Below are 26,311 nucleotides of genomic sequence, written 5' to 3'. Positions count from 1 at the left end.
AATGGCGTTGCCAGGGTGGGAGGTTACAATTGTTGGAGGAGGAGAACAATAGACACACTGCGATTTATGCCTTGTGTATGGAATTAAAAACTGCACTTTTCCATACGCGCACGTGTACACGCAAAATCGTGGACGTGAATAGAATTTCGGAGGAACGAAGAACGAAAAGAGCACACTGATAAATCGATAACAGATCGTTAACAGATAGTAGGTATGCAATTCATTCTCTCGTCGTAGCCCGAAAAATCAATTGCGCTTTACAACGTGGATGTAAAATTTTGTAATTAAACCCTGTGTACGTGCTGAAAGTACCTCGGTTCGTTTCATTTGTTACGCGAAAAAAAGATGCTGAAACTGAATTTCACTTTATTGTCGTTGGCGATTTAATATTGTTACACTAATTTCTATTAAAATGGAAAATTGAAACGAAAGACGCGAAAGAACAGTTTAGCAATTTCCATGTAAGTGCATTTATCCAGCGCGAGAAGATCAGGGCCCGCTAAACTCGCTTACAAATTGTAATGCACCGTGGCTCGCGTGTCAGATGTATACCGCTCATTTAGCAGCAAGATTTTAAGCACCAAGTAAATTTGACGCACCTGTCGTAATAACGACACTTGTCCCTACGATCGGCAAGATTTACGACAGTGTCGCAGGGGAACTGTAAAGTCAAGGACCTCTCCGTGTCGCTATGCTATGTATAACGAGATAAAATTAACGATCGTTTAAACGTTGACGAATTGACTCGAATAAACCAACTGGTGGCGCTAGCGTCGTGTAACTTTGTAATATTCCAAGATTGCTGGTGAAAGTAACGATACTTTGCTGTTTTATGGCTGAATGTTGCTTATATAGAAACTGCTGGCAATTTGTTAACATTTAGTAAGATTGGACATTGTCGAAATAAGCTTCTACTCGAATCAATTAATTGCTTCTACTCAAGCTACTACTCGTTTAAGCTTCTACTCAAATAATTATTAGAGTGAAATTTTGGTTTTATTTTATTTATTTTATTTATTACATGATTTTTAGTGGTCAGTAGCGGACACTTGCAATTAGTAATAGATTTTACGGACTTGTTTGATTTTAGATGCTTATATGCTCGTTTATATACTTCCCTAGTTTTAACCGTGTCAGCCGACCAAGATGTTCCTTTGAACTTTCACTGATAAACGCGATGAAACAGACGAATGCACTGCTAACGATAATTCGTTATATCGAAACTATCGGCTTTCGAAAGATTTAACCCACGCGGAAACTTCGAACGATGATAATATTTGAAAATGATGCGATACGGTGTTTCGTACGAAAATTTCGCCAAGAAGTATCGACTTTGAACACATGCGAAGCGTTGCGATATTTTATGTGTAAAATCTCTTCGAGATAAAGTAAACATTCTGTGTAAAATAAGAATAAAATAGAAATTATGTAAAATCACATTTTAAAATAAATTATACAATATTTACATTTTGCAAAATTGACGAAATAAGATCTAATATAATTGAAATTTCTCCATTTTTTCGTTTCACAAAGATTCCAAAATATGTATATCTACATTCTGAATAATATCTTTTTATACACAAAATTCTTCATTAATAAATTACAAATACTATATATAACATTTATCGAAATGTGTCTAGGCTACATTCTGCTACAATCGTGGATGTACACGTTTTAGAACCGACGGAATAACAAAATATTGATCTTTCTGTAGCATAGATATAATATTTGTTGGGTGGTGAATTTCCCAGGGAGCTTTATTACAAAATCAGTAGCAACAGCACGAAACGAGACGCAGAACTGCTTAACAAAATTAACCGATCCTTCCCTATTACTGATTCTATATCAACGTCTGAGAACAACAAAAAAAATATTACACTTTCTTCACACTTAAACACACGATTCTTGTAAATATAATAAAATACTTTGAAGTTGTTTTAATGAATTTATGCAACAATATCATAGGAAAACAATTTAAATTCATCTCATAATCCACCTCATTTCTTTTGTACTTTTCATTTCAAGCAAGCTATAACATGTAATGATAACAAATATCTAAACAATTATGTAAATAAAGTCTTATAAAACCTTTAATAACTAATAAAGTTTCTCATTGCATTTTTAAACGTTCTATTAATTTTTAGTTTATTGTGGTAAATTATTGTGAATATAAAACATATTCGTTAATTAATTCATTCATTTCAGCTTCAAATGACCATATTATTGGATCTTCAATACAAAAGTTCAAATTTCATCCGCTAATATCCCAGTCATACTTATAAATATATATAAATGTTATTTCGCAGAAACTCGAAATACATACATACAGTATTGAATCTCGAAACGATATTCCAAATCGAGGACGATCTCCCCACCTAACGTAATTGCGCATCGTACGACAGAGATCTGAGCAGCGAGACTACAAAATTGATAAAACCATTTAAAACAATCTAATTAGTGCTTTCACATTCCTATTTCTAAAAAGTTTCTCTGAGAACATCCTAAATGGAGAAATTAGAAGAAACATCAAATTGATGTTATTTCCAAGATCAGATTTATCACGATTAAAATGAGGATGTTTATGCATTTATGGTAATTTTAGAAGCGCGAAAATGCATAGATTTTATGTAGCACATGAACATATAGAATATTATATTAATATTTATATCTATATTTAGATGTATTTATATTCATATTTATATTTACGATAGTTAAATATTGTTGAACATTACCGATATTCCAGACAAAAATTATACGACTATAAAATATCCATTAAATTTGTTGATTCGTAATATCACATTCATTTGTATTAAGATCCTTAATTATTATAGAAATTTATTCACGGAAATTAATGTGTATTTCAGAATGATATTGCACAAAAGTATTATTAAAATTCATGAATGTTGTATAAATTATGAATAGTTGAATAAAAGACGGTTACAACCATGTAGCTACACAATTTTCATGTTATCAAATGCATTTCCGATATTACACGTTCACTACATTATTAGCAAATACACGCCACCTATTTCGAAACATTTGTTGTACCTATAGGAAATTTCATTGCATTTAAAAATCTAATTATAGACAAATAACGTTACTTCAAATTATTAGGCAATTTATTCCAATGTATTTAAGCAATGGCGTTAATCAAACAAAATTCTATTAACAAGGTGCATTGTCATTAACTACATAATCGACTTCAAGTGCAGCGTGCATATTGCTTAGCGTCAAGATTTAGCAAGGGCGACAGGATTGTTAGGCTTCGCGGGAAATTAATCGAATGCGTTGACAATATGCATTCATAGGTGACAGAATTTCGGCGGAAATAGGAAATCGTGATGCTCTAGGTACAATCGCTATTTGACGCGCGTGAAAATTCTCCAAGAAACTTGGTTTGGATTATGTGCGTGGCGATGGAACTACATACTGTATGTACACAGGAAAGAGCAACTGATTGTGAGCGGTAAAGCAAAAGAACTGACTCGGAAAGGAAAATATTTTCAAAGTAACGGATTTCAGTCGAATTATTTTGTCCAAATACCATACTCATTGAAATTTGTAATAGTAAAAAGAGTTACGACGATATTTTAAAGCACTCGGGTTTTTTATTCGGAACGTTTTATATTATATAATATATATATTCGTATAAACGAATATTGATTTGTTATCTTTCCTTACCAACCGCCACATGGTCCATCACATTAGAGTCACCGTCGTGATAAATAGACAAAGTTATCGGGGAGGAACGGTAGGGAAGAACAAGAATATCGGAAGATTATGTATGCGCTTCGTCGTGAATTTTCTAGAGAATTCATCAACAAGATTGTTTGACAAAAAGGCTTCAGATTAATTATTTCAAAGCACTTCCTTGATTTATTATTATATTTTTTTAAACGTTGAAATTATATAGTTTTAACGGATGTATAAATTAAATTAAATTACTAGACTTTAAATTAGCAATCTAATAATTTAGAAAGTGCACAAAAGGTGAATGAAAATTTCTGCAGTTTCCCCAAACCAGGATTGAAGGTGTTTGCGAGATTTACGCCTTGAAGGTGGAAGTTAAGATGTTTAACGATGCCAGACCATGCCGTGAAATTTGCAAACATCCTTTTTTCGTGGCAGCAGCAGTCGTGTTATTCTTCGCTTGAAATTCATCATGCACACTAACCATGAATATGCATCTCAGCTTCTTCGCCGTTATATCGCGAACACTGAGAAAACACTCGTTCTCGTTCAATTAGAAAGAGATCAGAAGGCAAATCGCATTTGCATAAACAATGGATTACATCGATTCCTGGAAACGAATGTTACAGGGATAGAAAGATTTTTTAGGTTACGTGATTATAAAATTCTGCATATATCAGATGAATCAATGATTTTTGTGTAAATAATTAAAAGAAAAAGGTAGAAATGTTGAAAATAAATCCATTTTTAAAGTAACTTTATAATCTTAATTGCATAAAATTTAACAGCTATATAAATTCGTATAAATTTGGAGAGTCATTCATTATGTAGTCACTAAGACAAAAATTCTTGGAAATAATCTTAGAAAAGATCTTTATAGGACGAAAAGTTTTTTGGGTTAAAAATATTAAAAGTACTAAGCGACATTAAACTGATAGACATCCGGTCTAGTAGATGCAACTATCTGCAATCATAATTTCCTCGACAACTCAGAAATTAAACGATTAATATAAAATAACAGCAAGGATGCTATTCTAACTCGACGAGCTTCGAATCTCGGCTACCTGTATTTTCAATTTCAAGTTTATTACACCTTCCTCCATTAGTGAATTGTTTCAACAAAAATATCCCTAAATTTCGTTATTGGAAAACGATATTATTTATTTTCTAACTATTAGACGTAATCTCTACTTTAATTTAGTACAGAGAAGAAGACAATGATATTTGTTGCGAATTCTCGACTAAAGAACAACCGGTCAGGTCAAACCGATCAGTCGATATCGCGTACCTCGAATGACTTAACGCTCAAGGTGGAGGAAGTTTAATAAATCGAGTGTTAGAGTAATCTAGCACTGTATTTGAACTTGTTGTATAAAAGTAAAGTGCGATGTTATGAACACGGCGGTGGTAAGATCTTGGGAGTGAAGTATTTCACCCGCACGGTACGATGTCTGAAGACGAACTGTCCTCCTACGTTGCTGATTCTACCAGCCGTTGGGTTTCGTCTGTCCATCGTGCCATTTCCGGCTGGGCTTTCCCGGGGTTTTTTATCTGACGGGGTTTTTTAGGTTGTGGCGGCACCCGCCACGGAACTTTCCGTCGGCTTCGCGATACACAGCGCTATGCCGTCAAAGCGCAACATCGGCGTGCCCAATGTACCATCGATATCCCTACGCTTCTTTCGCCGAATTCTCGGAAGAACACATACGCGGCAACCGCCACGATACATCTAATAAACGCGTGCTAGTGGGGATATCGATGGGCAACTAAGGGAAGAATCTGTTTGTCCTCGAACGAAAGATTCATTTGGTCCCGAGCTGCGAAGTGCGAAAGGTTATGCGAAGCAAATTAGAGAAACGGGTTATTGACTCTTGATAGTTCAGTGTTAATCGTTATTTGTTATTAATCATTAATCGTTGTTAATCGTTATTTGTTGTTAATTGTTAAGAGTGTAATAAACGTTATTGTTGAAAATCAAGAGCATTTCTTGTGGGCACCTTCACCGATGTACACCTCAAGGTTTACAATTCGGGGAATTTCCTAAAGAACGGAAATGGGCCTGCCCGTGCCATAAACGGACGGCCACTCAAAATTTGTAATAATTTCCTTACCGAATCTTACTAATTTACCAACTGAAAACCGAATTACAATTTAATATATTTAATAAGAATAAAGAAATTGAAAAAATAACAAATGAAAAATATTTTATTTAAAAAGATTGGAAGGTAGAACAATTTTTCGCTTTCTTGGATAAATATAGGTATAGCTACGAACATTTTTGTTCATTAACCGCTCAAAACATTTGGAATCTGAAATTATCAACAACTCGATATTTATTCCTACACAAGCATACAATATCACGTTGGTGTAAGTTAAAGGGAAACGAAAGGATCTTCGCTTTTGCATGCAGATACTCAAACGAAGTAACGATATTTGAAAGCAACCTTTCGACGATATTTATATCTATATTTCGAGAGTTGTCGAAGAACGTGATTCCACTTGCTACTGAATTTTCTGCTGCGGCAAAGCCGGCGCGGTATATTAGTTTTCACCCAATTTCTCAATTTCCTAGAGCTGCTTCCGGACTTTGCCTGGCTTTTGTGTGGACAATCTTCCTCGCTACCGGAAGAAACGGAAGTAATCTAACTTTGTTTGATGAGAATTAATAAATTAACGATTCCTCCGCATTCTCTTCCCTCTCTCATGTATTTTGGATACGTCACTTAATATAAAACGCATCGAGGGCCTTCATTATTATATTCTCAATATTCAAAAAAGTTCTTAATTATTATATAAATTTCGAGAGTTCCGTGAATCAAAATTTTTAAATACTGCCAGATCTCTATCTTCGTTTAAGATAACGTCATCCGGGTTAAGCTCGAAGAGCTTAGAGAATTCCTCTTGTAGTAGCCACTACAACAATAGCATAGGAACACCAGCTGATGCTACATTATGTGCGGAACATACGTATTACAATAAGCATGGTCCCCACGAAAATGTTAATGTCTTTGTTTTTAGCGATAAACCACGGATAATCTCGACTTTTGAATAATATGCTAAAATTACGCGCACAGAGACACATTATATTACATAAATTTCTAAAGAAGTAATCAATGAATTTCATAGATTAATAGCAAATTAGCGACAATAAAATTGTTTCAGTTATAACGTTTTATAAAATGGATAAAAAAATTAATGCGCGACAAAAGTTTGGCTGATTGTAAGAAAAGGCACACGGAAGTCTCAGACCTCCTTTATTCCGAGTATTCGCGACTTGAATTATTTACCCAGCAGGCTCCTCGAGAGTACGCGCAAACAACGAGAAGACGTGTTTCCACGATCGACTCACGATCCGACGTTTTGGTAAAAACAAAATAGGATGGTCCGTGAGAAACGGCCATGTTTAAGATGCATAGGATTTGCCTTTCCTTTCCACCATTCTTCCGCTTTGAACGAAATACTTTTCCTACACGAAAAATCACTAACATTTTCTATTATTTTTTTATTTTACCTCGCAGACTCACGATACGTTTTCCTCGTAAAGGTTTCATGACTCTAGGCTCTTGGAACTAATCAAGATTATTTTACGAAGTATATAATTAAAATATATGATTAAATGTTAAGATATTGAACAGAGTATCTTGTGTTTCTATCTGTTACTGAAATAGTTATGTAGCACAAACGGAAATGATATGACGAAGCAGAGTAATATCAAGGAACGGAAGTAGCAAATATGTACTATAATATGCTGTTCAAAATGGCTAGAGAAAAGATATTCGTAAACAGTTAATATATATCGAGTATCGACTGATATTCCCAACATGCAATATGTATATTTCGTTATATGTATGTATGTATGCATTAAAGATCAAATAAAAATTTTAAAAGTTTCCGAATACGAAATATGTAATAAATTTCGAATAAAACGTAAACTTATTATGACTTCATTTAGAATACGAATATTAATTAATATGATAATGAATTCTAGCAACAGAAAGATGCAAAAGATTAAAATTTGTATAATAGTATAATTTAAGATGACAAAATGACTTTAATTCTATGGAAATATTTTATAGTTTGATAAAGGAAGCGTACTTTTTAGAAATTATATTCACTTCACTCTTAACTGATATTAAGTCATTCATTAATCGTGTAGAATCACAATAATTTCCGAGCTTTTAATTTCACTTATTTTTATTACTAATTTCTATCGCGGAGAATGTAAAATATAATATAACATTAAATATCCTAACTTTTAGTAACCTAACATTAATTATTACGATCATTTAGAAAGCTGCAGTACTATTTGAGAATTAATTAGCCCGACACGTTCGAGTGTTGTGTTAGTAAATGGGTACCAAATGTATACGGTAATAGAAACATTAGAAACTGAGATGTGAGACTATGAGAAAATGCAAGAACCATGTTGGACAATTATTCGGCTATACGCGAACAAAGTCGATAATGGTGACCAAACTGCAGTTCAAGCAATGCCTGAATTATTACAGGAAGGAAGTTTCCTCGAAAATTAATTTAAACAACGCTTTGAACCACGGATGCAAACTATAAACAGCATTTCGTGAAATTACGCGAAATAATTATAGTTCGCAGGACATAACTAAAACGTTTCCATATTTTGACCTATAGTATGTACTTTGCTGCATCTAATGGCGAAGTATAAATAAATTAGGCATAAATTACAGTTTCTATTTGGAAAGTGTTTGTCAATTACAAAACAAATAATACGATAATAATGAATTGCGAAACTGAGAAAGGGTGATAGGATGATTAAATTTGAATTCATATTCAAATTTCCAAACTTTCCTGTATACTTTTTATGTATCCTTTATTTAGTTCACCGTGTGCCAATAAATTTGAAACCCGTACAGCTTTCAGAGTTTTCCCAATTAAATTGGAAAGCTTCTAGAGTTTTTATTTAACGATAAGGGAAAAATATATGAAGAGAATATTTCAAACATCGTATTATATTATATCGGTAATTGGTTGGCTGACTATTAATTTTGAAGCCAAAATGATTGAAAATATAGAAAAATTACATACTCACTCTACGATATTCAGATGAAAATGAGAATCTTTCGAACGAGCTCACCTATAAAAAAAAGGAACATTTTTAATTTCATTATTAAACATATATGACTTTTATTTTTTAATATTTAACAAATACGTAATTTTGAATCTAGCAATCAATAAAATAAAATAACCAGCACATATTTAATATGCATCTTTATCAGATATGTACATATTACAGGTGACGTTTTAATTTTTCAATTTTCATGGATTCGTCGATGTCGCAATGTCACATTTTCACAATTCTCAAGTTCCTTAATTATCTCATGTTGGCTTCTATAACTAACACTACGTATTCCCACACAAGGGAGAATACAATGTTCTGACAAGATTATACTGTTACGTTCACACTGAATTATACACGCGTGTACACTATCACGCTGTGCGTAATAATTAAACTAAACTACAATAAACCTATGTAAAACAATAGATTATGTCAAAAAAAAATAATAACAATACATGTTCTACCTGAAGAGAATAAACTAATGAAAATTATTTGATCATAACGAAGCATGACGATATGCTTCAGAATAATTACACGAAGCCATAATTATGATAAATTAATCACGGCTTTAGATAATTCCATACACATCTTCAATTTCATTTATGCATAAAATATATGGAAAGCAGAGTCTCAGTCTGAATGCACGTGTATCTTATATTTAATAAATTTTTCGAAATATTATACATTCCACTGAGTTTGATTCTTTATACTGACAATATTTTATGAATGATATAGTAGAAGTCCTTTATACGGATTTCCCATATATAAGTACGAAGATAAAAAATATTTATTGCGAACATATTAGTTCGCAGAGATTATAAAAGCAGTTGGACAATCGAATAAAAATGTATATCTCTAAATCCTGAAATACACGGTTTCATAGAAATCTGCCATTATATGAATTTTCAGAAACGTTTAGAGTTGATTATCTCGCAACGAAATCTAATTAAGATTAAAAACAAATTATCATAACTCTTTCATTCATACGTACAAAAGGAAACCGCGCTCCATCTGATAAACAAGTCATCAACATACGATATCGACGATATCGAGATTGGATCATGGAGAATGTGAGTGGATAGGAGGCGAATTATATCCACGACATCTCATATCACAATCGTGCCATTCCACGAGAAATTTCCCGGCCGTAACATCCATTTGAAAACTGGTCCATGCTTGGATTTTCCAGCGGCGAGATTTTATTGGCCATCGAAATACATGGCTGCCTCGAATCGTCGATGGTGCAAAGGCTTGACGTGCTCGTGCCGTCCTTGAATTTACGTTTACGGTAGTCACCGAAACGTATGTAGCATCAGAGAGCGGACGTGCCAATGCACAGATAGAGAACGGTCTATGGGAGAGGGGATCAGACCCAATCACCAACTTTACGATTCGTGTTCGTGATATTATACACTTACTCAGGAAACTATACGAATACTTATAGCATATATCTTTTATAAATTATATTACGTTTATTATACAAAATAGATATTTTGAAATTTTATTAGCTCTATTATGAGGTTTGGTGAAGCTTGGAATAAATCTTTGTATTAAAAACCCTCTCGCTGTACACACAGTTGCACTAATCTTGTAGTTTCTATATACACTTTTAGATTGGTTTCAAAGATCGATATAAGCATGTTAGTCGTGTCTCGTTGCAGTACTGAAATTTCAAAATGTTTTATTAAACGTTCGTTAAATATTCAAATACTTTCGTGAGCAACTGTACGCACAGTTCTGTCAACGAGATCTCTTTTATAGTTTCAAGGATGACTGGTAGACTGATAGGATAGATCATAGATAATTGCTAACGTTGACGGATTGTAAACCTTGTACGATGGATACTTTTTGATTAGTCATTAGTGACATTACGGAGAATGGCAATACTCTGTTTGATAGACCATTACTTTGTTACTAGAGCAAGTTTAACGGCTTTGGTTATTACGCTGGCTTTTAGTTACTGGTTCCTTAGGAAAGTCTTTGTACGCGAATCAGATTTAATTCTTCACTTGCTATATATTAGCGTGACTATAGGTAATTGAAGTAAAATGTATATCCATAATTGAATTTATTATATATATGTACTCTCCGTAGTAGCATGGACTTTGTAGTTGGATGTTTTGCGATAGATTCAGTTTTAAACTATCGGAATTGACCTCCGTGTTTTCTACAGTCACCGTATTTATTTATTCTATATCTTGTTTTCTCCGTATTAACTTCATAGTATTATCACCGCATTCTTGCGAAATATTTTATAGACCATTGCGCGTCTAATGCCTTTTGTGTCGAAATTCCAGGCATGGAATGCAATTTCTTTGCACCAGCGAATTAATAATGTCATATCGATGATTATTCGACACTTCATTTTTATTTTGACTGAGATTTCGTTCGCGTATGTGGACAATGGCAAATAATTCTTACAAATAATGCTAACGATGCAATTCATTCGAGTGTCAACATATTTTTCGCACGTACAGTCGATTATAAAACAATCTGGCCACATTAGGTACTTATAATAGTATGTACACTCGATCACAAAAGTCTACGTGAACCCATTAAATATAAGATATGTGGTAAAAACGTTAGCTGCACGAATTTTTTAATGAAATTATGGAAAATGATGAAAATGACAAGATTAAGGACCCCATCCCCCCCAAAAAAAGAAGAGCAACAAAATTCCAACCTGACAGCGCGTTTTAAAAATATTTTTCTCGAGAGAAGTTATAGAACGAAGAAAGAGCTTTGGGTTAATTTTATATAACTCGAAGACTTTTTGAACTCTAATGGCCCACTCGGTTCTTCAACTTCGAAGCTACTTGAACTTTGTAATTTCAAACCTGAAGAAATTCAGTTTTAGGTATAATTCGGCAACTTTTGAAAAGTTTCTGGTCAGACTTTCTTTTTGATTTGTCAAAACTTTGGTCGTATTGTTCGAATCGCTTAAAAAGGTTGCTTAACATGTGCTACCATTGTAATTCTCGTTTAATTGACGTTTATTAACGCGACATCGGCCAATTTGCTTGTAACAAGAAAAGCATGTAAGCCACGATTGCTATACTGCTTATAACGATATAACATGGAGATTTTTTACGTTCAAATGCACCATCGAATTATCGAGTAAAGTATAATATTTTTTAAGCAATTGGTGAAATACGGTCAGTGTTAAATTCATATGTCCATATAGTTCATGTAATAGGTAATATCTAATAACCCATCCATTTCTCGAAGATATTATCAAAAATATCAACTTTAACTTAGAAAGCCACCAAATGTTATTTTAGGAGAATCTCGAGGTTTCATAAAAATAAACCTACTATTAACAAAGTAAGAATAATAATCTAAAGAATTTAAAGTAGAGTAGAAATTATCACTGTAAAACAATAATAATTAATGATATGTCTTACAGAATCTGATATATAGCGTAGTACCCAAAATTTTGACAGTACATTAGTATCACGATTCTTGGAAATTAAATAAAAGTAATTCAAAGGTGAATTTTAAGTAGTTAAATAGATAGAAAAGAAAGTAAAGAGAAGTTCCGAACATTTGGACGAAACTCGCCGATCGTGAATCGTGAATCGTTCGGAACCGTAATTCTTGCAGAGAGCGGCAATTCCCTCGAATACAATCAACGTAACACTTCTTGAAATTACCATGGCTAACCCGGATTCGCGTACAAGTGAACTTCTTTCAACGACTATGCGCGAATATGTTCCCTATGGGACTGGATGTCTCGTTACGACACCGCTGGTCACATTGGGAAGGAAACCACGAAAGAAACCTATCAACGAGGAAAATAGAGATAGAATAAAATAGAGTCAGATAGATTCGACAAATTTTAATGTAAGGAAATTTCGTATGTTTATCGATGACCACGCATCCAATAAAATAATATTCAAACAAAGATGCCAATATTCACACACCGTACATCTACCTCAATGTGGCAAGCGAAAAGACAAAATTGCGTTAGTACACGAAAGTAGGCCGCACGTGTGACGATGATCACTTTTAATCCTGATTTCAATTTCAAATCATAGCAGATGTTAGGAATTATTCAATACAAGTTGTACACGATACTTCAACGTTAAAACAGCAAGTATTAAGCCCATCACATATTATAACTGCGAAGAAATCATGACATAAAAGGCAGGCGATTAAATAAAGATAAGAAGGAAGAAAGACGCAATACGCAACATACAATAAAGAAGAAAAGAGGCAGAACTAACTCAAGAATTTATCGAAAAAAACTCTTCGATACTCTTATACCGAATATAAAAAGTATGTAGTACTCTGGAACACGAACCAGGAAGCGTGAACTCACAGAGAAGGAACCAAAAAATATGATACAATCAAACCACATCCAAAAAAAAGAGCTCACGCAGAGAACCAGAACCAAATGGACAAAAAATATATATATATGTATATAACAGAAACGCAAATCAAAACATGCCAGTGGCAAAACCAAGTATGTATACAGAAAGAAGGGAACGAAGAAGAAATCGAGAGTAGCGTGGAGAAGAGTGAAAGAACGAGGAGAAAGTCAGGAAAGAAGGAGAGGAGACTGTGCGGTGAGTCCTGCTGCGATGGTTTTTGTGTTCTCTTTTGCTCGGCTCGAACATAGGCATGCTCTCGATCCAGAGAGCAGAGCCGCATCTGTGCAACGGTATATCGCTGGTAAACGGGTTCCGTCGGTTCTGAAGTTACCGGTTTCCTTCAGCAACCACTACCGAGGCCTGTTCACGCAACAGACGCACAGCCACGTGACGAGTTTCTGCTCGAGAGTCCACGCTGAAATTTCTGTTCGACGGTAAGATGACGTTCGAGCGGTAACGGGATTCGCGAATAGTAGTTCGTCAATGTTTGTTTATCTGTAGATGTGGGTGAAATGTGAAAATGATTGCGTCTGACGATTCATTTTTTAGAATGCCTTGTGTACTACGATATACAGTAGAATCCCGTGTAACAGGAGACTGCAAAATGTTTTGACTACAAAACTGTAATGTACTATTAATCATCGCCTTTTCAACTATTTCATATTAAATCATCAAGTATGTAACACGAAAACTGAGAAAAATCAAAAAACATACAAAGCATATATTTTTCAATGAATAAGACGGATAAAAATGAACGAAGAAAAGTATGGAAACATTTAAAATTGCGCCATTGGTTTAAACTAATTACGAATTCTCGTTTCTACAAACCGCAAACTATAGCGATTATGTACTCGGTAACAGTGATATCGACGCAGTTCACAAGCTGGTCGAGAATTTTTTCCCGATAAAATCGTGGTATAACGCGATACCATGATTTTACACAGGAAAGCGTAACGATATTATTTTTAACTGCATCACGCTATTTCATGGTATTGCGGTTGTACACGTGCACACAAATACGCGCTAGCTTTTATACTGAAATTAAAATTCTGGGCGTTGCTGTACACATAATAGGATTTCCAATTTCTTTGCAATCTTTTAACTATGTCGCAATCAAGCTTAAAACAGTAAAATATTGTAATAAGTTCTTTACTAACGAGGAAATATTATAAAAATATTGCTCCCTTCTATTTTTTAATAAGCGCAACTAATTCAATTTTGCATACTTCTAATCAGACTTTGCTGCGTGATATCTTGTACCTATCTCGTACTGATGCACAAACTGAAAATTTCGAACTGGCTTTTTAGTCATAAAATGCAGTTACTACAACAAGTATAATACACTGAGTATTTTATATATTCCATGGATTTTTGCGCTTGAAATTTCCCATAGACGTATACAAATTTATTTAAAACCAGCTGTAGATTTTTTCTAAGACCGAGCATTTCAATAGAATGCTCGTAATCGGGTAAAATTACGACGTTAATTCGCGGGAAATAGAAAGGAGATTCGAAACAGAGAAAGGAAAGAGGAGTCGAGGCAAAACTCGAGGTAAAGTCAAGTATTTCCATGTCGGCTGTCCTGACATTTTCGTGTGGAAGAAAACTGATTTTCCTCGGTCTGTCGAGGTGAAACGATTCGCGGAAATTGTCGAGCAGGCATAAATCCGACATCCGGCACCTATATGGCGTATCCACCTCCAAGCCAAGGGTGAACACCTTCTCTTCGCGGTCTCCACTTTTCCCCAACGACGAAATAAAAACATTTTTCAACCGACCAAGCCCCGACTTCTCACGAACATCGACACCATCCGAGCAGTCGACCAGAAAATATAAATCACCGCTTCCCAATTCTTTCTTCTTGTCGAAAATCTTATGCGTCCTTAGTACTTTTATACTCTGAATTCTCTGTTCTATCGAGATCCAGCGGAAAGAATTGGACACCCAATTTAAAAAAAATGACAAAATTGACCTCTAGATCTCCTCTGCGTCTCTACCTGCGAAGAAACTATCCATACCATATTGCGTATTTCTTTATACGTAACATATTTAAGTATACCGATTTCTTTTGGTGAAATACGCCAGAAATCCGTTTTATTTCGTTCTATGTTTCCAACTGGACTCTTTTATGCTATCTACGAGAGGTAGAAATTGGCGACAATAACCAGTCCAGATTTGGTTTATTATCAACTAACGAAGATTAAATAACTAACTAATAAGGGTAGCTAATTATAGCTGACGCGGATATGTGTGTGTAGGTAACAGTGTATAAGCCTACGAACATGTACAAGTGTAATAGGATACAAAAATACAATTAAATACGGAAGTAGTTATTAATCAACTTAAATAATAAGTATTTATATTAATTTATTAAAATATTTATAATAATAAATATTTAATTATTTAACTTACAAGTAGATTATTTGCGTTTTAGAGCACAATAGTCACAGAGCCAGACATCGATTATTTTAAAATATGATACTAATAATAATTCAGAAGTTGTTTGATATAATATCCGAAACTTTGGAAACGTGGAGCATTATTATAACCCTTGAGGATGTGTTATAGGAAATTGAGATTCGTGAGAATATAGAGATTAGCGATAGTATTTTGTTGTTTAAGAAATATGAGTCTCGAAGACGGAACAGTTTGTGAACGTTTATGGGTATTTCCTTTAGCTGAAAACGGTGGAATATCTTACGACGAATTAAAGTTATCAAAAAATGTTTTAACAAAAGTTGTTTATAATGGGGTAAATTATTTTTTTCAGATTCAGTAGAGGGGGAGATTTTGAAGTCAAGTTTATTTTTTTTATATGGAACCATATATTTTTCAATATTAGGTTGTCCAAAAAATTTCTTTCGTTTTATGAGAAAATAATAGACGCACAACGTTTTTTGTTTTATATTATTTTGTCGAATTACGTACGTTCCATTTTGTTCTGTTGAGATAAACACCGCGACATTTCACAAACTTGGTTTCACGTTTGTATGAAGGTGCACTGTTATAAAAAACACGTTCGCGAAAGAAAGACACTTTTCGAACAACCTAATACATTAATCGATCCATCTTAACATTCCCTATTAGTCTATTTGTATTGAGAAACTACTAGTTTAGCAGGTATTTTAACTTCAATTTGTAAAATTTAACGCGTGAAAGACAAAGACAACGTAAACACAATAATACCGCTGCGCGTCGTTAAATCGTTCAATTTGGCAAATTAAAGATAAAATATTTGATAATCTAATAGTTTTTCGGTATAAATAGATGAATATTTTTTATAGGAAATTGCCAGATGGATCGATCAATATATTAAGAGATATATGATTCCATTTTAAAAAATGACGTCGCTTTTAAATCTTCCCCACTGCTCGACATGCAAAAAAAACCAATTTGCGTAATGCGATGTCCCCTTTCGAACCAAACAACTTTTGTTAAAACATTTCTTTGATAACTTTAATCCCTCCTGAAATATTCTACCGTTTTCAATTAAAAGAAACGCCCTGTAGAAATCGGATTCTAACGAACTTGAATTTATCTACACGAGATGCTAGGATTAAAATTTCGAAATAACTCGTTATATTATCGATTATAAAATTGTATAAGTTAAAGAAAGCGTATATCGGACTTTAATGAATTCTGAGGTATTTGTGCAAAGTTCTTCAATCCGAAACCTGTTTCGATGATGTCCTATGCACGATTACGATGCTGATACCAAACCAGTTTCGATAATATTCGAATGTTATTACATAACATATACAACTTGTGAACAAATTTCTAATGTTAATGTCATGATCCAACGACAGTTTATTCAAAAAGGAAAATTTCTACAGAGAGAAATCATTATGTGTACACTTTCGATTTATTCTTTTTTACGTACATCGATTTACCAGCTTCCAAACTGCATTATCAATTTGAGAACACCTCTTATATTGTTCTTCGTTATACTCAAATTTCTCTACTAAAATACTGTACGATCTCCGGCGTAGCTATACATATATAGTTCTATAGCATTTGCGTTCTTTGTATCAGGTTCCGTAATCACAAAGTTGTGACTATCGAGTTCCATAATGTCGATGTTATCTATATCGAATTCCCTGACCCAGGGTCGTTATTAGATCCTGTGGCCTATGGTCTATGTCTATACCATAGACCATAAACTCTATGGTATAGGAATCATGCGTATCAAATTTCAAGATAGTCATTCATAGCTTAAATGTCAAATCCATTCAAAATCTAAAAAGAACATTTCCAATCACAAGCGGTATAATCATGCTCGAATTTCTTTAAAAATTAGCAAAAAATTTACAAAATGACGTCTTTATGTCGCTCGTCTGTTGCAACAATGGCATAATTAAAAATTTACGATCTTAGAGTTATTAACGTAAAAGCGGTTGTTCTTTGTACCTTTTATGAATTGAATTCTATAAGCTTCTAAAACCTACCAAGTTATCATCGTTGCAGCAAATACTCGTCGACGTGAAGCTTCTTCGGAAAGTTATTACATTTTCCACGCTAGGAAATGTCAAGTTACATTTTTCTATTATTCTCTGTTCGCCAGCCGCGCGTACGAACAACTGTTTACCATTAGCCTCAAGGCGGTTGTAAAACATCCGCGTGTAATTCGGACGAAATTATTTTAACGTTTGAAATGGTCGCCGGAATCATACAGTCTGTATCGCCTTCCGGTTTCCTTCGTTTTCTTTTCCTTAAAACTCGACTCGGAGGAACAGTTTCGCAACGGTTGCGCAGTTCGACTCTCGCTCTCGACGCGAAGTACCTGCACTTTGGCTTATTGGGTTATCCCCTGGGTAATGCTATTCTAACTATTGAATTTCACTCGAAAAGTGCCAGTATTTAAGTTTATATTCGAGCACGTTTGAACACGTTCGTCATTGTTGCTTGGAAAAATAACCATCTCTCTCTTTACGTAGAATTTGCATTTGTGGAAAGATAAAACGATAGACGATAAACGATCTTTGGTATAACACGTAGAAACCTGTAATTTCCAAATTCGATTCCGCTCGATTGAAGTTTAAATCCTCGTGTAGCTAGAAAAATAGTAAATTCATAATATAAAGAACTTTGTAAGATTCATAAAATTTCCCTAATAATATCGATTAGATGGAGGAGAAGGGTCTTATAAAGCGTAGTATAAAAGAGAAATGTAGACAAATAGGTATGCCTAGATACCTGGGCGGCACCCACACGTGAGAAACACGAAATCCTTTCTCTGAACGGCCTCGCCTTAATATTACATCCACGAGCGAACTTTTCTGGAGCAAACGAGACACATTGCCGTACCAGCGTCCTATATAGCAACAACGACCATCAAAACACGTTTAAATCGATTCCCCACCATATTGGATACGGTGATTGTAGATATCCAATGCCTTCTAGATAGACCTCTCCCATCTAGAGAGCTGTCCACAGCTCCTTTTGCTACGATAGACAAAGAAGGATCGAGCCAGTAACGGGCAAAGTTACTAGGCAACGTTCGTGATCCATAGAACCTCGAATGTTTCTCATTATTTATTGCAACAGAGTTTAAGAACAAAATGCAGATGGACCGTAGCTTTTATAGTACACATTTATTTATTACCATACCGTCAAATGGAAGAGAAATTTGCATGAATGAAACGCTGGATACAATCTTTATATTCGTCTAATTGCATTCTGTATATCCACAAACGTTTCGACTTCGAATTTCCATAAATCTGATGATATAAAGTTTAGAGATTCAAAGGAAACAATTCCATTGTAACGTGGAAACTCGTGAATCATCAGAAGTCTTTGACGATCAATGTAAATCGTTCATCTTTTGTCTTTTAGAAGGGACAATAAAATGAAAGCTTGAATACAAATCGACGATCGTGAATACCAATTTCATTTCGTTTCTGTTTTCTATGCCATGAGTATAGAATAACATAAATAAACGGAAATTTAATGCAAACGCGAAATAAAGAATGCAAACATGATAGTTATCGATTAAAACGATACATACCGCGATATTTATCATTGTATTTTTGTAAGTTATTCGTTAGCTAGTTTGCTAGTTATTGATTGAATTAACCACTTGAATTAACTTATAAAAGATAAAATAATATTTTTCTATTATCTTCAAGCTTTACTTTTTATTTCTGAAAGAAAAATGCTTCTTCCAGTTGTCTTACGATAATAAATCGATTGTTTATCGTAAAAATGTCGTTCTTACACTCACGATTTGTAACGAACACATCAATCGTAAAATCGCAACAATTTCTGAACGAAAGACAAACGACCTAAATGTTAAAAAGCAGCAAACTATCGATATCGTTGCCCCAAAAGAGTCGTCAATCGTCGAAACGAGTCACATAACACAAAACTCGTTGACCTCAAAACTACGTAAAATAAATACCGCGGAATACAAAAAAAAAGGGCGAGTCAAATCACTGACGATAAAATGTGACGAAATTTCATCGAGAGCAAAACCACGCAGCGCGCGATCAAAGAAACCTACATTTAACACGCTTTCGCGTTAATTCCTGCATCCGTCCACCATTTTTCAAGCTGACCGACGATTACGCGGTAGCCATTCGAAACTGAATGTTTAAAATCCATGACGCGAGTGTCGAAAATTTCGCTTTGAAAATTTCCTAGTATAAATGACACTTAAGAATAAATATTTTGTATCGATTATTGTTTAACAATGTGTGTTCGTGGGTTTTACGAATGAACACTTGACAATTAAAAACGAATCGAAAAAGCGCAGTCATTGAAATTGTATATAAGCATCCTTTGGGCTGTGATCATCTATCTAGTTGTAGATTTTTTCAAGAAAATACCGTAGACTACCGAACTGATCTGTTTTTACGACCAGGTTTTCAGGACAGAAATAAGAAGAAAAATAAACAATATCATATATAAGCACCGCTCTACAGCGGCTTAGATCTAATTCATAAATGCAACACCAAAAAAAAATGTAACCCCGACACACAAATATTGTATGGCTATGTCGTACCGTCACGTATCGGTACTTTTGCCTAAAACATCCCCCAACAGCAATTCATCGTTTATTGTGAATATCATACACATGTAATACTTATTATCTGGCCAATAAACATTATTAAAAAAAAAAAAAAAGATTTTTTCAAGAGAGAAAGAAATTTCATCTGTCAGTGAAATCCGGTGTAGTTTTGAACAATCAAACACATGAATCAAATTATTATTCGAAGTTAGGTGCGTCTTATAACAAGTGAAAAAGCTGAAAACTTTCTATCTGCAACAAAGCACACGAACGCAAAAAAAGCCATCTAGGATACATTTGAAGATTTACGACGAAAAACTCGAGAACGGAGAACAAATGGAAAAAAAATAGTTCAACCGCGAGCGCGAACATAGCTCGTTGCAATGATCGCGATGCATCCGAAACAAACAGAAGCCGCATTTGCCAGAAACTGGTAATAAACTTCCATCTCATGACGCATTTACGTCCCAACAACACACCGTTCTTCTACCTCTTCGATACTCCTCCGCTCTTTTTTCGCCCTTTTGTTTCGCTCTTTTGTTCGCCAACCTATCGCGCAGTTCAACATAGAAAAGAATCGCGCCGATAAAACGCTCCGAAAAGAAGCGGAGCACCTAGAGAAATAAAGAGAAAGGATACTTTAACCGTACGTCATCCCTGGTGAGATAAAAACTTTGGCTGCTGGAGAAATGTAGCCTGTGTGCAGGTTCTACCAGTCGAGATGATGGAAATTCCACCAAACGCCGCGAGGAGTCGTGGAAAACGCGGAAATTATCGTGGTTCCACGAAGATTTAGGCACATAATAGAGCGAAAGTGCTTCAATATTTAGCATTGGTTACTTTTCATCCACATATTGTATGAAACATATGGAACATTTTGAAATTTCATTAGCATTGTAATGAAATACGATTAGAATGATTATACTGAACAAAGAAATCGATTTAAAAATGTATGTAGAAGTTACAGATGGCTACTCTAAATTTTAATTATTAACAGTATGGCAAAACATTACGTTGTTTTGTTCGTATATTATTTGGCATATCGAATGCGAAATGTTTAATGTACCTATTTGGGAACATAGAAGATTAAGGTTTTCGGTTTATCGAGAGGATAATAGTAAGGATAGTAATAATAAATGATAGTAAACATAATACTATTTGCGGATAGTACCGGTGGTTTGATTACCTGAGTGCGTGGAAATTGTAGATATTAATATTTACTACGCTGGAGGCATAATGAAAATTCAACGTCTACTGCTAGCAGAGATATGAATAATTCAGGCATTATTAATTCGTTGTCTTGTAACGTGGAGTTACATTTATATATCGACCACAGGTTAAATAGTGGCAAAGATTAATCATGATAAAATTTCATTTTAATTTGAATTACGATATCAAAATACAAATTTTTCTGTATTTGTATCTACGTCAATTTTACTTCGTCGCGATATTTGATTCTGCATTTAATTCTCTTACTGATCAAATGATCAGTAATCGTTGCTTTATGATTTGCCTCCAATCACAAATTACACTGTCTAAGATCATTAATTAAATTAAAATTTTTAACTCAAATTATTAAGACAAAATCGACTTATAATTATCGAAATGCTATCAATAATATAGGTAACACCAGAGCTAATTATTAAGAATTCATAATATGTTATTATATATTATCGTAACATCAAATTAAAGGAATTAACCTACCACAGATACGTTTTTTAGAAATGTATGTTTTTCTCCATTAAATACAGGTGCTGCACGCAGAAAAATACACAAAATACAGACTGATTGGCCCGGTATACAGCAGCGAAAAATTGAATAGCAAAACATCCAAAAACCTTGACAAATGGACGAAGATACGAGCGATGGAAAATATCGGACGCAATTCACGCCAGCAGTAAACTTAATTCCAATGGTTTTTTATTCAGTTGTTGGCATAACAAGGGTCGCAAATTAGTTGGAGTCACGAAATATCTCCCCTGATAGTTGACACGATGAATTTTTTCCCAATCGAACAACGAAAAGGGATGCGGCGTCCAGTGGCTGCATAAAAGTGTAGCCGCAAACGAACGCAGTTTGACGGTCACAAAAGTCAGAATCACGAATGCAGATCGTGAAATTCGCACACTCTATACATAGCTACACGCTATACGGGCGGACGAAAGTATCCGAACACTTTTAGATACGTTTCATGAATTGTATTATATGTGTCGTACTTTTACGTTTTGAAATTGTATTACCACTGTTGCGAAACTCGAGTATCAGAGTTAATGAGACGTTCTTACAAAATTACAACGATTATAACGATTAAAGCGTTCAAACTCGATTTTCCTAAAGTCGTTATTTCTACGTTATATCGTTATTCCACCGAATAAACTGTATTGTTGCGAAAGAGGATTTTTAATAATCAGATCAAGTATCATAGAGAACATTCAGCAACAAATTGTATACAGTTTAACGATCGCAAAAGCTTGGATCGGGAATGCAAATCGTGAAATTTGTAGTAGCTATATGGGGGCTAAACGTGATATATAGTTTGAGGATCATGAGACTTTTAGGTGGCGATAACCATTCCGGTTCGAACAGCGGCCTGGTTTGAAGCAGCTGTAAAATTTTTTCGATGCGATCGTCATCGAGGGCCGCGAACGATACTTTGCGAAACGCTCGTGGAAAGGACACTGTGATCCGGTGATAGCACGCGTCCATTACACCCGCGTGTAAAAATGCTATTACTTTTTGTGGTAAAAGTATGTAATGTATAGGGTGTCTCGAAAAAATAGAGAAACGAATTTTCCCAGTCCTCTGGGTACTAAATGCTTTCGTATTGTATTCTGTTCTGTGCGAAAACGAAACGACCGAAATGTATTATATATTTTTTGAATGGCGAAATACATTATTCGTAAAATAGGAGAAGAAAAATGTTTGTTGTTTGGAAGTGCATAATGGTTAATAATAAAAGTTCGCTATAACTGTATTTAACTAGCCGTATTTTAAACCTTGATCTAGCTAATGCAGGTAATTAGTGTCCTTCCCTTGGAATAATTATCGGCACAAGTTTTTATGCCTTCGCCCTATCCGCTCCATTTAACAAACTGATGTCTGACCTTAACTAATCCGAAGTTTAAAGTTGCTGCTTGCGTTGCGTTGGTCGATGTACATTCACCAGCGCTATAGTTTAGTTTCACGGCAATTTTATGGATAAAATTTAACTGACAATTTTGTTTCGTTGTGTTTGAAAAAGTTTCGAAAGTTTCTTTATAAAGTTGGCGCAAGGGAATAACGAAGGTTGCACGGTTAATAAATAGACGATTTCTTAATGCACAGATTATTTCAAGCGATAAAAATAATATTTGAGAAGCGATTAACTGATTCGTAGTAAGACTTGGAATAAGAATGAATAATATAAGGTAAAGAGAAGGTAAATCGTATGAAAGGATTCTCGACTGTCATGGATTATTCAACAGCATTAAGATGAATAATTAGAGTTGGCAGAAAAGTGCAGGAGGTGATTAAAGTAAGTTCGATGGTCAAGGTTAATAAACTATTGAATACCGATACGCCAAGTCTCTGAGAACCGTGTAACGAGCCATCCCTCTTAATTCCTCCTACGGGACTACTTCCACACTATTACAATAACTACTTTGGAACAATAGCGGAGAACAGAACACATTCTCAAAATTGAGCAATGCTATACGCACTATTCCCCAGCATCTCCTGATAACTATTGATAGAAAGAGTTTATCATTGGAAACACATAACATCAACTATAAATAGCTACTATAAATAATGAATGGAAATTATGAAATCACAAGCACGATAATAATGAAAGGGCTTCGCGATGTTACATTGCGTTCATAATACGGATTATGTGTTATTACATATTTAATACTTTGAAACTCGAATATTCGAAAATTGGGATTTTTTTAGTTCGAAAAGGAAATTTGAAGACGTAAGAATTTGTTCAAGTATCTGAATGGTTGTTTACAGATCTTTAGAATTTAACGAAAACTCGAACCAATACATAGGTAAGAAATATCTTGGTATTAGTATCGGTAACTTTTGGTATTGAATTTCATTAAAATTTCTAAGTACGTATTGAATTTGGTTTCGTCGCTATTCACTCTTCACACTGGTACACGCGAATCGTGAAACAAGCCACGATAAAACTTCTACAGTTCGAACGTTATCACGAGAAAGATTGTTTTTATCGTAATCTGCGTAACGCGCAACTACCAGAAAAACTTTTAATTGCGAAATAGCCAAAGTGTCCTGTAAGTTTTTTTAATAGTCGAAACAACACGAGCATCGAGCTGGAAACACGCGAAAGTAAAACCTGAAACCTGTTATCAAAACTATGTCAATCCGTGGCGATAAACGCAAAACTTTTGTAATGAATTTTGATCGTGGCGTTTTTGAATCATGCTGAGTTGAACACGCACGAATAATGGGCTTAAATTATGTAGTTAATCGAAACCGCTTAAACTGAAGTGACTGAAAGACGACGACCAAGATAAAGTCTCTCAAAGTGCTCCATTGATCATCGCGTTTTTCGTTTATATCTTGATTTTAAATCTGTCTCGCCGATGCGTGATGTTTGAAATCGCCAAAATATTATTAAACAGCCCTATATATAAAATATTGAGAAAGAAATGCATTCTCAATTTGTTACATTTCGCGTTCAATGGAAATACAATTTACAAAAGCCATTCGACAAACAAAAATTGATTTTAAATTGTATCGCATAAGAGTCCGTTACAGTAAAATTTGTCAAACGGATGTAAAAGTTAATTAGCATATTAAACAGCAGATATTTCATTTCACTAAACAAATACTCGATTGATGTTCAATTGATGTCCAAAAATAGTGACAAATTTCGAGGTAAATGGCTACTTGAGAGGTAGTGTTTGGAACATCGTTACCCTTTTCTGGTCTTCGATTTATGGAGCTGATCAATGTGGTTTGTGAACCACTCATCCCATAAGAAAAGTCAATCATTCCATTTTAGCATGTTAACGGCGAGATATAAAAAGAAAGATCGAGACTCACCTGTCCATAGTTGTCGAAGCCATACTTGGCAGCAATTTCTGCGGCGACATCCGGTCCATCCGGGATGTAAACTGCGAACTGGTTGCTGAAAATCGGCGTAGGTCGGGACCGTGGTCCAGGTTCCGACTTTACCAACAGAGCACCGATCAACACCACTAATAACACGCACAACGAACCGCCCTGAACGATGATCATCTCGTCGTCGCCGAATGGACAAGATATGTTATACTATTATTCTTTAAACACCGCGTACTTCTTTGCTTTTTCTACCCCGTTACTTCGCGTTACCAATTCCGATTCGCCTATCGAAACTATAATATTTTCAAACGTCGAGGATCCTCGAGCAGAATACGCAATTCGAGAATATTAAATTTCCCGTGAAATCCAGCGGGAGTGGAGAATCTTCACTTAATTTCCGTATACTATTGCCACGAATGTTTCGTCACATCCGAATGACACGAAGGAAGAGGATAAAGAGAAAAAAAAGACGTTGAATACGTCAAAATGGTGACACGTGACACGACACTAACGGAACGATTTCGACTTTAAATTCTTCGGTCGTTGCTGTTCTTATCTGTAACCAAAAAACAGAGAGGGAAAATTAATACGATTGAAAAAAAATGGCCAGCATTCAAAGGATGTCGTCGAGATGTTTGCGATTTAACGATATTAATTATTATCAAAAGGATCCTCCCCGAGTTTTGTACACATGTTGGATTTTATATCGACATTTCTGAAGCTTAATTAATGAAAATATGAAAGAATTTTTATGTGCGACTTCTCGTTTCGATATCAGGTATATACAAAGATTTTGATATAGCATTAAAAGTCTTCCTGTTTTGTTGAAACGTCTAAATAAACTTTCCTGAGAGAAGCTCGTATAACAGGAATGTTGTAGTAGCCTGTAACAAAACACTCGGCGGTAAGCGCTTGAATTACAATGCAGTTAAAACGATCGCACAAAAGAACCACGAACGGAACAGCAATTTAAAAATTGAAAACCAATAAAATGTTTCCTTGTACGTCGTACCTCGTGTCGTCGCAAAAGACATACAAGAAAAGGCTCGATAAAATCAAGCGCTTCCACGATGGTCTCGGCTCCTC

The 26,311-nt window shown here is 34.7% G+C and overlaps 1 protein-coding gene across 2 annotated transcripts in view; it reads right to left on the bottom strand.

Moving 5' to 3' along the window:
* LOC122573215 (furin-like protease 2) overlaps positions 1 to 26,311 on the bottom strand; it is a 427,801-nt gene that overhangs the window by 393,570 nt on the left and 7,920 nt on the right. For both annotated transcript variants that reach the window (XM_043739297.1, XM_043739298.1), the window contains exon 2: positions 25,208 to 25,781. In XM_043739297.1, the coding sequence (XP_043595232.1) occupies positions 25,208 to 25,402 (195 nt within the window). In that variant the 5' untranslated portion in view covers positions 25,403 to 25,781. The remainder of the gene's footprint in view (positions 1 to 25,207; positions 25,782 to 26,311) is intronic.

This window comes from Bombus pyrosoma, linkage group LG11 (assembly GCF_014825855.1).
Source record: "Bombus pyrosoma isolate SC7728 linkage group LG11, ASM1482585v1, whole genome shotgun sequence".
NCBI lineage: Eukaryota > Metazoa > Arthropoda > Insecta > Hymenoptera > Apidae > Bombus > Bombus pyrosoma.
This window is presented reverse-complemented; position numbering and strand designations above follow the sequence as displayed.